We start from the raw sequence: 14,317 nt of genomic DNA, 5'->3' as shown, positions 1-14,317 counted from the left end.
GTTTGCTTGTGGTGCTTGGTTTTCCTGTGGCTTGATTGGTTTCTTAAGTCAGTTTGTTTGAGCAGGCAGAGAAAAGCTCTGCCTTACCCGGGACTTTGTGGTCCTCCTTCCAGCCTAGTTTAGTGGGAGGGAGATCTGCTTTTTTTGTGGGAGTATCACAAAAGAGGGAGATGGCTGTTTCCTCTAGCTTGGAGTTGCTGTGTTGAGGCTAAGCTCTGGGTAGGGTTGAGGCCTATCCGCAAACAGTAGCTGAGCTACTCAAGTTCTGTTCAGGAAGTTACTAGCTATGTCAGTAAGTTCTGATATTTTGTATTTTTTTCCTGTAGTATTTTCAGAGTTTGAGATCTTTGAACTGATATAGGTAGCCTGTTTCAGACTTCAGAATGTAGACATTCAGTTTTCTCAGCATCATTTGCTGAAAAGGTTTGTTTTTTTCCCAAAATATATTTTGGACCCCTTTGTCAAAGTCAGATGGCTGTTATAATATCAATTTCTGGGTCTTCTAGCCTGTTTTAGTGTTCTTCAGGTCTTCTGTGTTTGTTCAAGTTTTTGAAGTGTTGGGTGCATATAACCAAAGCCAGTAACCTTTGCCAAGAGAATTACACAGGCAGCTATGAGTTTATTGGTTCAATAACTCTATATTTTTCTTATTATTTTTACAGTGTTTTCATAAAAGCAATTTAAACTAATTGCAGTTTTAATTGCAAAGAAATGTAAAAGAAAAAGAAATCTCTGTAATTTTGTCTCCAGAAACATTTTGGTGTGGCATGTGTCCTTAATTTAAGCATATACAGTGTATTTTATATGTCTGTATATATGTTTAAGTGTATCTGCGTGTATAAACACAATTTTTCAAAATTCATATACTAAAGTGGGTATTACCTGTTTTTAATTAATGATATATCTTCATATATTAATTTGAAATGGAATTTTAAGTGAACCCTATCAATTGATATATAAATATGTACTAAATCTAACCAATTGCTTATAGTTAGAGAGTTATTTCAGAAATTTTTGCTATTTTAAATAGTAATTATGGCTTTTATTCTATGGACAGTGTTTGTCAATGGAGAGTCTACATTCCCAGGTATATTTTGGAAATCTGGGCAGAGGTTTTGGTTTTCACAATGTTTGGGGTTGCTAATGTTATTGAATAGGTGGAGATTATGGATACAAACAATCCTGAACCATGTAGAGCTATGCTAAGCCAGGAAGCATGGTGCCATGTCCTGTTCAATTTCAGATATTCCATTGGAAATGCATGAAATAAAATGCCCAATAACAAATATTCAAGCACAAATGCTTTATGCTCTGTGTGTGTGTGGTGTGTGTGTGTATGTGTGTGAGTCTGTGTGTGTGTGCTGGTACTAATGCTTGAACTCAGAACCTCATGCTCTTGTTTATCTTTTTCATTCAAGGATGACACTCTAACACATGATCCATACCTCCACTTCTGGCTTTTTGCTGTTTAATTGGAAATAACAGTTTCATGGATTTGTCTGCAAAGGCTGGCTGCAGCTAGGATCTTCACATCTCATTCTTCTGGATAGCTAAGATGTGAGACATCATTTCTGGGTGCTCATTTTTAATCAAATTTCTGAAAAGTGTTTTCATCAGAGTTTTAACAAGATTTACATACCATTTTTAGAAATGTTACCTGTAACATTCCAACATTCTTGTTGTTTCCATCACCTACTTAGAACATCTGCATTTGTACATGATTTACATTCACCATGCTTCTAAGAGCTTGCACAGGAATCTTCCCACTTGTACATCTTCCAGCATTATCATGCATGAGCACTGATGTAATGAAATATATAGTTTTATTATAAACTAATTTCTTATTCATATTACATATAAGATCTTCTATAGGCTTCATAAAATCATGTGGACAAGTAGGTTATATTTTCTGTCACTTTCATTGTAGAATGGGGACACTCACTGTATTTATTATACATACTGGTCATTGGATCTGATGAGGCTGAAAATGTCCACAGCAAAGAATGGTAAGCCATTCAGAGAGTTTTGGCAGGACAGTGAGGAGGCAGCAGAGATGCAGTTGTAAATGTTCAGAGAGGAAAGCAAATGAAAGTGTGTGTGTGTGTGTGTGTGTGTGTGTGTGTGTGTGTGTGTGTGCCTGGAATGAGTCTTGAACTCAGGACTTTTTGTTCTTTTTTATGTTTTAAAACATTTTTTTATTGTAAAGATACTGTACAGAGGAGTTACAGTTCCATGAGTAAGGTAATGAGTACATTTCCTACTGAGCATTGTTACCACCTCCTTTTGTTCCCCTGATAACAAAATGCTGAAACAAGGATACAGGTTGACCCATTGTAACAATGAGATGTACAAGACACTATGTTGAAAATGAATTTTACAACTTTGAGGGTGGGGTGGGGAAGGGAAGAGCTGGGGAAGTGGGGAGGGAAGGAATAATAGGGTTTCTTATTCTTACTTACTATTTTATTCAAGGTTGACAAACTACCATTTGAGCCACACTTCCACTTCTGGCATTATGCTAGCTAATTGGAGATGATAGTCTCTCAGATTTGTCTGTCTGGGCTAGCTTTGACCCTCAAACCATATATCTCAGCCTCCTGATTAGCTAGGATTTATTGGCATGAGCCATCAGTCACTGGCTAATGAATGGATTTCTTTCCTCTGGCAGATGAGCAAAGAAACAAATACAATTGGAGTAGGGAACAGTGAAGAGTTGAGTCTCATAATACCAGCAAGTTCAGGAAGAAGGGCATTTCTGGAGGACATTTAAAGAGAAGTTGTTTGAACCTGGGAGAGAATACAGTGTTTTAGAGCAGCTGTCTTATATCATCAATGCAGAGCAACTGTGATCTCAGAAAGTTATACATGCACACACATACACTTGCAAGCACACACATTCACATCCTTGTATAGTCCAGATTCATCACCAGATTTTCCCTCTCCTCCTCTGCTTATAGAAGAAGACTTATCACAGCCCTGAGTCTGAATCTGACAACTCACCCTGACAATGGTCTCCATCAGAGGGACAAGCCTTCTTCAGCTTATTTATCAGTTTGTGATTCTCCATCCAAGATAAATTTCAAGTGTGTTTTAAGTATACTCACAGTTATAAATCATATACCTGAATTCTCACACTAGAGATCAACAAAAGATATGTATGTGTTGCCCTTGCCTTTGCCAAATTCATAAGCACACACAATAAACAGAGAAAGAGGGAAGAGGAACTTAAACCTGAGGCCTAACAACAGTTTGTGAGCAGCATACATTGTGTGTGTGTGTGTGTGTGTGTGTGTGTGTGTGTGTGTGTGTGTGTTAACTGGTACTGGAGCTTGAACCCATGGCCTGGACTAAATACCTTAGCTTTTTTATTCAAAGCTAGTGTTCTATCACTCGAGTCACACTTCCACTTCTGGCTTTTTGCTGGTTAATTGGAGATAAGAGTTTCACAGACTTTTCTATCAGGCTGGCTTTGAATCATGAACCTTAGATCTCAGCCTCCCAAGTAGCATACAATTTTACTAATTAGAAGCATCCAGAACAATTAAAATTGTATAATATAAACCAGGCAAATAAGAACCATAGTTCTAACTAGCAGAAAAGCATTTCCAAGGTGAAGGGGTGGGTAACCACGTATTAACTTTAAAAGAAGAAGTGTTGGCACATATTATGGACAAAACAGAATGTCTCCATCCATGTTTGATTTCCAGTTAAAATAAAAAACATATTTGAGTTTTCTGATTTTAGCTTATATATCCCATCTTCAATTTCAGAGTTTTCTTTTTTCTTTTCTTTTTTTTTTTTAAGATTCAGGCATTTCTTTACTTGGAGAATAAGCCTTCAGTAAGGCATCTTCCCAATTTCAGAGTTTTCTAAGACTAGAAAGTAAAGGAAGAATGAGACAAAAATAGCTCCCAACATCATAAAACAAGCTAGGCCAGGTGCTGGTGGCTCATGCCTATAAATCTAATTACTCAGAAGGTTGAAATTGGAGGACCAAGGTTCAAAGCCAGCTCAGGTAGGAAAGTCTATGAGACCAGCAAAAAGTTGGAAGTGGAGGTATGGAACTAAGCAAGGGGGCAAGGTTTTGAGTTCAAGCCCTAGTCTTAGCACAAATCAAAAACACAAACAGAAAGAAAAACCCACCATAAAATCCCAATCTAGTTATAGCACTGCAGCAGTTCTGAGTTAGAAGAGCACAAATATCACATATTTCTTCACCTTTCTTAATAATCAAAAAAGTGATTTCTATCTTGGTGAGGAAAAAAGGCATCCATATCTCTTTGAAGCAGCCTCTCCCCCACCTCCACCAAAAAAATGTCTGCTGCATTCCATCAAAGGGAAAAGTGTGCCTCTAAACCTCACCACTAAATTCTCATGTCGTCCACTTGCTGTTTCCTTTTATGGGTTGCTTACCATCTGAAATGTATTCTCAAGCACTCTCTGATTTGCATTGTGTGACAAAAATACAAGACACATCCAAGGACTGAATTAACTGCCTGAAATGGGTGACAAAGAACTTAGCTAGTCCAGGGCAAGGGTAATATCACCCATCTTCTCAAGTTTTGCCACCTGAACTAAGGTTTGACAGAAGGTAGAATATTCATATATTAATCCTCTGGTGTGTTACCATGTAGGTCAGTGAATGAGTGAGTTGGAAGAAACAGAAAATGACCTGAGGCTAAATGGTCAAAGTCTTAGGTGAAATTGCACAGGTGTCCATAGCTTAAAGACAATGCCTCCTTAGTTGTGGCAAAAAATTCCAAGCTCTTTGCCTTGAAAGATAAAGGCCATGTGCTTGTCATCTCACCTTCCCTGAAGTCCTGTGACCCTGTAGTCTGACTCACACTCTCCCCTCTTAATCTGCTGGGGTTTTCATGTCGTTCTTGGGATTGACTTCTTCCCAATTGTCCCTCACTGGCATTGATGGATCTATGCAGACTCGGCTCTAGTGTCACACTCTGAGTCAAGTATTCCTATTCTCCACTTTGCCTGCATGTTGGGTTTCCTTCCACTTTCTAATATCAAGTGAGATCCCATAACTCACTGTCTCCCTGGGTACAAACTTCTCAACAGAAACCAAGTTCTTTTGATGGTTGTACCTCCAGTGTATACATTAGTAAGCACTCAGTAAAGTAAGTCTTTCCTTCAAAAACTAAACAAAAGGACTATCAACTTCAATTTTAAAAATTATCAAGCTGGCTTCTGGTGGCTCAGACCTGTAATCCTAGCTATCCAAGAAGCTTAAATCTGAGGATCATGGTTCAAAGCCAGCCCAGGAAAGAAAAAGCCTCAAATCTCCAGTGACTCACCACAAAGCCAGAAAGTGGAGCTGTGCCTCAAGTGATAGAGAGATCGCTTTTACCAAAAAAGCTAAGGGACGGTGCCCAAGCCCTGTATTCAAGCACCAGAGCTGGGCATGCGCATGCACACGCATGCATCATCCCCTCCACACAATTATCATTTTTTTCCATTTAAGGAGAGAAGGGAATTGTAAGTCATAGCTTTTACTAACCAAGCAAATGTATGTTTCAGTGTTTATCTTGGGAGAGAAGATGAAGCAGATCAGGGATTGCCTCACTAATGGCAGCAGCCTATCACAAACTCTCATATCCCCATGGAACACCCAAGTTCATTTTCAATATGTATTGTGTTCATACTGTAGGGGAGGTGGGTCTAGTAGTGAGACTCACCAGACTTCACAGGTCTTGGAGCTCTGGCGTGGAGGCAGGATTTTAACTGGCTGAGCCATGTGTGGGGAGGTGTGAATGAATCACAGCTGTCTCTAGAGGCTGGGTACTGCAAACTTTGGCCTGTCAGTACACCACTGCTGTGCTGTGTGTGCCAACACTTTTAAGCACACTTGTTCAGAGATCAGATGAAATTAATTCCTGGTATATCTCCCCCACCCTTTTTGTTTGTTTGTTTTAAATTTTATTGTAAAGGTGATGTACAGAGGGGTTACAGTTACATTAGTAATGAGTACATTTATTTTTGAACAGTGTTACCCCCTTCCTCATTTTCTCTCCCTTCCCCCTGCCACACACACCAACTCCCCTCCTCTAAGTTGTAAAGTTCATTTCCAATATAATGTCCAGTGAGTATCACTGCTGTATTGGTTCACCCTTTGTCCCACTGTTTCTGTGATTTCCCTTCCCTTTTCCAAATTAGATAAACTTATATACAAGAGAAAGGGTACAGAAAGCAAAAACAGTCATAACAGAGAATAAATCAAAGGAAAAAAAGAAAAAGAAATAACTGCAAATGTTACACTAAGAAACCTCTGATTTCCATTCCTGGAATTCATTTCGATAAGCATCATGGTCATATGCACATAGCTACAGAGCTATTATGATCCTCTCCTAAGAATATCCTAGACATATTCTAGTTATTACAAATGAGGGGGATTATGTTTCTTTGGGTCTGGCTTACTTTGCTTCATATAAATTTCCCTAAGACTTTCCATTTCCTTATGAATGGGGCAATATCATTCTTTCTGATGTGTGTATATACTACATTTTCTTGACCCATTCATCTACTGAGGGGCATCTTTGGGTGTCAGATGCAGGTATTTTTTTTGGTGAAGAGGTCAGAATTCTACCTTCAGAAAAGAAGTCCAAATTGGACTTTTTACATTATTCACAAGTGAGGTGACATAATACTTACAGAGACACACCAGCAGAGCTGAACCAGCAGATAGTCATCACTAAACTTATAACTTGGATCCCATTACCAGATCTCATATTCTGACATGCACTGTGAATCAGACTTAATACATTCTGAACTTATCATGTAACCAGCACACTTTTTTAACTGTGATCTAATTGGTTAGAGGGAATCCTCCTTTACAGCTATTAGATTTGTGATCATTTCCTACTCTAGTTCTTCAAGATATTAGCCCCAGTAAAGAATCTCCCACAGGAACAACGGCCAAGGAGTTCATCGCATCAAAAAGGAGAATACAAGTAATGAGTTACTCACCAAATGAAGTTTTTCCCAGAACTGGGGTCCTTCTTCCATTTCTCTAAGGCTTGGTGGAATGTACCAAAAGCAAACATTGGTGAATTCAGGCTGAGAATGAAGAAATAATGGAAAAGTTGTTTTGTTATCCCAAGATTCATTTTAAAAAGCAATTCACCAAATTCTTTTTAAACACTTAGTCTCTCTAAAACTTATCAGGTGCTATAACTTTGACACCAAATCAGAATCCTATAGAGCATGCACCCATTCTGCCTAACTTCTGATAAAAGTTTATTAATTTTTTTTCTCTATCATTTGCACTTCAAAGGTTCTCTTTCTTGTAGGTAAAACTAGGTATTGATCAGGAAAGTAAAGCTTGGAGCTTATTCAGCTAATGAATTATATATATATATATATGTATATACATACATATATATAGCGAGAGAGAGAGAGAGACAGAGACAGAGACAGAGAGATCTATATAGTTCCTCTTCAGTTCTGGCCCTTAAAGTATCCTTTTTTTCCAGTTTCAATTTGTTTTATTGAATTCATTTTTAAAATTACTTTATTTTATTTTTTATATTGTGAAAATACCGTACAGAGGGGTTACAATTACATGAGCAAGGTAATGAGTACATTTCTTATCAAGCATTGTTGCCTCCTCCATTGTTTCCCTTTCCCATCCCTTCCCATCTCCTCCCACTTCTCCATCCCCTCCCCCACTACTTCTTTCTAATAATTCTTTCTCTGCTTTAGGCAGCCACAAAGGTTCTCTTTTTCTAGCTACAACTGACAGATGCAAAAGCCCCTCTGATTTGTTAGTGGCATGATATGTTGGGGTTTCGCTAGCTGACACATCATAACCCCAGTCAGTTCTGCTTTGGGGTACAAGGGAAGGTCTGCCATCTTGATTCTTGGCCTTGAATATAATTCAGTTAGGAGCCTGATCAAAATGCAAGATCTAATTTCCTGTGCTTTAAATGCCCACATTTTGATTAAACCCATCCTAGAAAAGGCCAACAAACGGTTATTTCCCGAGAGCTGCTGGGTGATTCTGAAGTTGGTGTTGTAAAGTGGAAAACTCTGATGCAAGCTAAGTGGCCAGAGCCTGGCGGGGCTGTATTTTCTATGACATCACTTTTCTATCAGACATGATTTGGTTAGACAGGAGACAATGTTCTAGAACAGACTTTAACTCAGCCATTGTTAACAGAGGCAAAGCTTTGTGCTCACTGAAGCACAACACAGGATGTGCTATGTCAAAGGCAATCACAAACTTGTATTCAATGACCAGGTAATTGGAGATATTACATTGAGAATTCACAAATGAGACACATTACACTTAGGAAAGATTGTGATCTGTACCTACCTTCCTCGTCTGACACTTACCACTGGCAGCATTTGAAATGACATTGAATTTCCACTACAAATACAGTTTGTATATAATAAGCAATGCTATAATAGTTGCCACTGACCAGAGAATTATGCCTTGGTGTCAGTATAAAGTTCCAAGTAGTTTAGAAGAAGGAAATAGCTATCATCTCTTATCTTAAGATCAAGACTAGTATTATATAGAGTTTCAATTTTAGTGGATTTTATATCATAACAGAATGCTCAGGAACAGTTCCAGCCCAACAAGGTAAGTTTTTCATCTGCTCATCTTTTCATCTTTGAAAATTTTAAGATTCCCATTGCATTTGATAAAGAAAAAGAGCTACAAATCTTCAAACTATAGATAGTTCAACATAAAATACTATGTAACTCAAATAAATTTTCACAAATATTTATCATGAAACTACAGTAGTGTTTTTTTATTTTGCTTTTTTTGGAAATTCCATAACAATTTATATTCTGATTTATGAATGGTAATTGATTTGGTTTCTTCGAATTATTTAAAGTGAATAAGTCGTTTCAAATAAAGCAACTATGACTGATTAGGAAGTGGAAGAAAAATATATTTAACTATTTGCTAATAGATTCTAGGAAACTGTGCCTTTACATCAACAGTTTTCCTTACTCAGTACTAGATCAGTTTTAATTGCATGACCTCTAAACTCCAAACCCACCCATTCTTGGTGTCTGCAACAATGGAGATTGTTGATGTAAATATGTCTCCTTTCTTATCCAGATCTTTCTTAAACATTGTCATTAGAGGATGCCAGAGAAGAGAGGTATTTCTCTTCCTGATCTGTTGTGGATATCTTATAGATCTGCAGATTTTGTGGTGTTTGTTCGCAGATCATAGCCTTGGGCAGCTCCTGCCTCTCAAGAGCAATGTAGCAAACCAGCAGCAGATCAGGGCCCATCACTAATATTCCTGGCATTTTCTGCACAGGTGTCTCACGGGTGAGAAGATAGATAAGCTATGTATATTCACATCACCCACAGGGCATCTTCAGTGCCTCCTGGGAAGAGCCTGCAGGGGCTTCCAAATTATGGAATTCCAGGGCCTCCAAATGGTGCACTGTCAGTGAGTCTCACCAGCAAGGTAGCCCAGTAAACTTCCTGCCACGCTGGGAACCAAAGTCACACTGTCTCCAAAGAGGTTTGCTCTTAGCCTTACAAGGATGTGGTCTCTTTCTCAGAGCTTTGTCTCAGACTATGTGTGTTGGCTGCCCTCTACTTATAGTTATATATATACACATATATATGTATATAGAGTTATTCCTATATATTTTTAAAGTGCTGTTTTTTTCCTATGAGATAATCCCTCAGGACTCCAATTCTCTGTTAATAGATCTTTATATACTTGTATGTAAAGATACACACATATATACATGCACACATAAATATATGAACATGTACATGCATACATGCACAACATAATTACATTATACACATATACATTTATACATACATATGTGCACATATGTATATACATGTATATACATACATGAGTGAATGCACACGTGCACGCACACACACACACACACACACACACACACACATACAGTGGGAAATGTTTTTTTTTTCTTCTGAATAGACTCTGAATGGACCCTGATCAAGTTTTTTGTTCATCAAATATTTTACTCATCTTCATTTGCATGAAAGTATTTTAAAACAGCTTTATTAGACTTAGGTTTTCATGTTAGGACTTAGACTTTTTAAATATTTCCTTTAAAATTTCCGTCGGTCTAGATATTTTAGTAGTGACATATCTGTGATGGTTTTTTCATGGACAATCTCTTGTGGAATAGTGTGGCACCAGTGTTAGGATGTCTGCAAATTGGGGAAGCTCTTCTGACGCTTCCTTTACTTGAAAGCAACTTGATGTTCCATGTTGTGAAATACCTTCATTTCCCTCATTTCCAAAATTATTGAGTTAAAAATAACATCTTAGAATGTTCTCAAAGAAGGTGTTTGAAGTTTTCCTGACTCCTTGGCTTTGTAACTTTATATTTCATACAGTTTCTTTGAGAAAAGAAAGTATTAATGGGTTATTTTCAAAGCAGAACTGCTTCACATGGCACTTAATCTAAACTCCTTTGTATAAAAAAGTCTGACCTCTTAAGAATCTTAGTCTATATTCTCTAAAAGTCATAAAGTAGGTAAGACATGGAAAGGACCTAAGTCTACAGTGAAGGATACAAAGCCCTATGAAACAAGTATTTTGCTATAACCTCCAAAGTGTCATTAAAGGTGAGTTGAAGACATTTTATCCTGATTTTCAAATAAAAAGAAAATTTAAAAAAGACTTCATGATGTTTTGATGTCAATTTCAAGAAGGATTACTGCATAAATGAAAGGCGCCAACTTGGCCAATAAGTGAATGGTCACCTGCAGGCAGCAGGTCAGTCTGGAAGACTGTGTCACCCCTTTGTTTGCAAGGTCATTCAACTAGAATAACAGCAATCAAAAAGCCAACACAATTTATTTGAGCCAGAATAAATGAACTTCTAGCACACAGATTCAAATCATCAGTCAGGCAAATCTAGTGTGAATAATATTCATGGTAGGCAGGTTTTAACTAACCCCAGCATCCTATGGTTTAAACACAGAATGGGCTTGTTGAGCGAATTTAAGGGAGCACCTGGTAGCACAAAAAGGCTGGACTGGGAGTCACAAGCTGTGGACATGAATTCTAGATTCAAAGGTCTGTGCTTGGACAAGTGCTAAATGTCCTCAGCTTCTCCTTCCTGAACTATATGTGGAGAGGATACTGTTTGTACTATATGGTTGGCTTAACAAATAACATAATTAATTTCCAGTATCTGGTACCAGATCTAGTCCACAGAAGGCACTCTATTACCCAATGACTATTGTCTGTGAAAGATTAAAAATTAGAGTTACATTTTACAATTGCTAACTGCTGGTTTTGCTTCTGTAAACTTGCTTGCGCTAGCACTGACCCTTCCCCTCCCTGGAAATACATAAAAAGTTTCAGAGTTGTCGGCCCTGGGACAAGCTCTGTAGTCAAAAATAAAGAACAAACAAGTAAATTCCCAAGTGGCCAAATGGGACCCAAGAATGGGACCCAAGATAAGGATCCAAGATAAGGACCCAAGATAAGGACCACCTGGCACGTACAGCAAACTAGGCCAAATGTTAATCAATCACAGGCCTGTAACCATGTAACCCCCCCTTAAACCAACCATGGGCCAATCATTTTACAGAGTGTTACAAAATTTCTCGCGTGGCAAAGTGATTGTTGGTGTATATGGTGACCTTTAAATGGACCAATCATGGGATGCTTTGTGTTATGCATTAATCTTGTGGTTTTAGCCTTTAAAAAGGCTTGTAACCGCTGCTCGGGGCTCTCTGACTGACCGGGGCAGAGAGTCTGTTTGCGCAAATGCTGAATAAATTCCTCTTGCTTCTCCCGGCCTGGATTTTCTGGGGCGCCTTCCCATTGACGAAAGTATCCCAGGAGTCTGGGGTCTTTCAGTCTGGGGATACACTAATGGATAGATTCTCTTTTACAGTATATGAGTATCTTCATTAACATCTGTACTAGTTGAGACATAACACTATGTTAATTTCTGGGTACCATATTTGAAAAACACTAAAACTATAAATTTTACACAGTATCTGCAGAAGGTAACCAAATGGTTCAACATATTACACCAAATTTTCTAGGCTTTAGACACTGACCTAGATGCTACAGTGAGAATGACTTACACAGTATTTGCCCCAGAAACTTAAAGAATTAATAAAGGTGTTGGGAAAAATGGACTACAATGCAAGGGACACTTATAAAGGGGAGATTTTAGCCAGGCATCAGTGGCTCATGCCTGTAATCCTAGCTACTCAGGAGGCTGAGATCTAAGATTGATTGGAGAATTGCAGTTTGAAGGCATCTAGGGCAGGGAAGTCAACAAGATTATGATCTCCAATTAAGTACCAGAGCTCCACAATTGGAGCTCTAGCTCAAGCTGTAGAACACTATCCTTAAGTGAAAAATTAAGAAAAGTGATAACAAGGGCAGGTTGGGAGGAATGAGAAAGAATGTTCTAAGGGGTGACATTGACCAAGACATGTTGTCTCCGTAAACTGCTTTGCTGAATGCACTCCTTTGTCTAACTACTTAAAGATAATTTAAAAAAAAGAAGAAACTAGGAAAATTGAGGGAAGGGGTTGGGGTGGGAGGAATGGGTGAGAACGTTGAAAAGTGTATTGCACTTATAAACTCATTTGTTCAATAGTAACTCCTTTGCACAACAACTTAAAAAATATGAAAACAACTTCCCCCCCCCCAAAAAAAACCCCACAAAACTCCTGTTCCAAAGTTGAAGTTCTAGTACCAGCACACAAAAAAAGGTAAGGGGAGATTTTTCAGAATCTAAGATGTTTGGCAAAGAATAGTATCCATGTGGAAGCCAGTGTTGGAACAGAGGGCAAAGAGGGGCCAGGCTAGAAATAAAGATCAGAGTCATTTCACCAAGGGCTTCCTCCTGCGCCATACTTGGAAATTGAGGGATTGGTCCTGATGTCATGTGGAGTCACAGCAGAGCTGCACCCAAGGGCAAGTTTCCTTTTGAGAAAGCAACTCAGGTTACAATGTGGAGGATGGCTAGAGAGGTCTAAGACTAGAAGTGATGGGTTCCCGAGTCTAGACACTGGCTTTGGCTTTGGGAATGGAGATAGATAAGAGGAAGAGAAGTAGACAGTGAAAAATGACATCAAGATCATTGCTTGGATGGATTATAATACTAAGGATTGTTGTCCAAATAACAAAAAGAAGAAGGTAGAAACTTGGGAGGAAGGAAAACTGATACACCTCAGTTTTAGAAATGGCAGGTTTGTGGACCCCATAAACAGGCGGGAGTTGCAATCCTAATATCAGATAAAATAGACTTCAAATTAAAATTCGTGAGAAGAGATAAAGAAGGTCGCTACATACTAATTAAAGGATCTCTCCTTCAGGAGGATATTACAATTCTAAATATCTATTCGCCAAACAATGGAGCACCCAAATTTATCAAAGAAACACTACTTTCCCTCAAATCCCATATAGATCCAAAGACATTAATTGTTGGGGATTTTAACACACCACTCTCCCCACTAGATAGATTAACTCAGCAAAAACTCAACAGAGAAACCGCAGATCTAAACAGCTGCATAGATCAGCTAGACTTAACAGATATCTACCGAACATTTCACCCAGCAGCATCAGAATACACGTTTTTCTCAGCAGCACATGGAACGTTTTCTAAAATAGACCACATTTTAGGCCACAAAGCAAACTTGTCTAAATTCAGAAACATTGATGTTATACCTTGCATTCTCTCTGACCACAAGGGAATAAAATTAGAACTCAACACCAAAAGCCACCAAAGAAAGTCCGGTATCACATGGAGGCTGAACAACACACTGCTGAATCATGAGTGGGTCATGGAAGAGATTAGAAAGGAAATTCAAATGTTCATGCTATTCAACAAAAATGAACACACAAATTACCAGCTCCTCTGGGACACAGCAAAGGCAGTACTCAGAGGCAAGTTTATAGCTCTGAGCTCCTACATCAACAAATTGGAGAGATCTGAAACTAACAATTTAATGACACATCTAAACCTCGTTGAAAAAGAGCAGCAAGATAAACCCCAATCCAGTAGACAGAAAGAAATAATCAAAATTAAATCAGAATTAAATGAATTAGAATCCAAAAAAACTATAGAAAGAATCAACAAAACAAAGAGTTGGTTCTTTGAAAAACTTAACAAAATTGACAGACCCTTAGCAAATCTTATCAGAAAAAGAAGAGAACACACCCAAATTAATAAACTCAGAGATGAGAATGCAAACATCACCACGGAAACAACCAAGATTCAGAACATTATAAGGGAATACTACTCAAAACTTTATGCTAATAAGTTTGAGAACTTGACAGAAATGGACCTCTTCCTAGCAAATATTGACATGC

The 14,317-nt window shown here is 38.3% G+C and overlaps 1 protein-coding gene across 1 annotated transcript in view; it reads right to left on the bottom strand.

The window, feature by feature from the left end:
• Positions 1 to 14,317, bottom strand: part of Gadl1 (glutamate decarboxylase like 1) — a 222,900-nt gene that overhangs the window by 72,167 nt on the left and 136,416 nt on the right. Inside the window, exon 14 of the mRNA XM_042666508.1 lies at positions 6,979 to 7,068. Within this exon, the coding sequence (XP_042522442.1) occupies positions 6,979 to 7,068 (90 nt within the window). The remainder of the gene's footprint in view (positions 1 to 6,978; positions 7,069 to 14,317) is intronic.

The sequence above is a fragment of the Dipodomys spectabilis genome, unplaced genomic scaffold (assembly GCF_019054845.1).
Source record: "Dipodomys spectabilis isolate Male_0828 unplaced genomic scaffold, ASM1905484v1 ptg000365l, whole genome shotgun sequence".
Classification (NCBI taxonomy): Eukaryota; Metazoa; Chordata; class Mammalia; order Rodentia; family Heteromyidae; genus Dipodomys; species Dipodomys spectabilis.
This window is presented reverse-complemented; position numbering and strand designations above follow the sequence as displayed.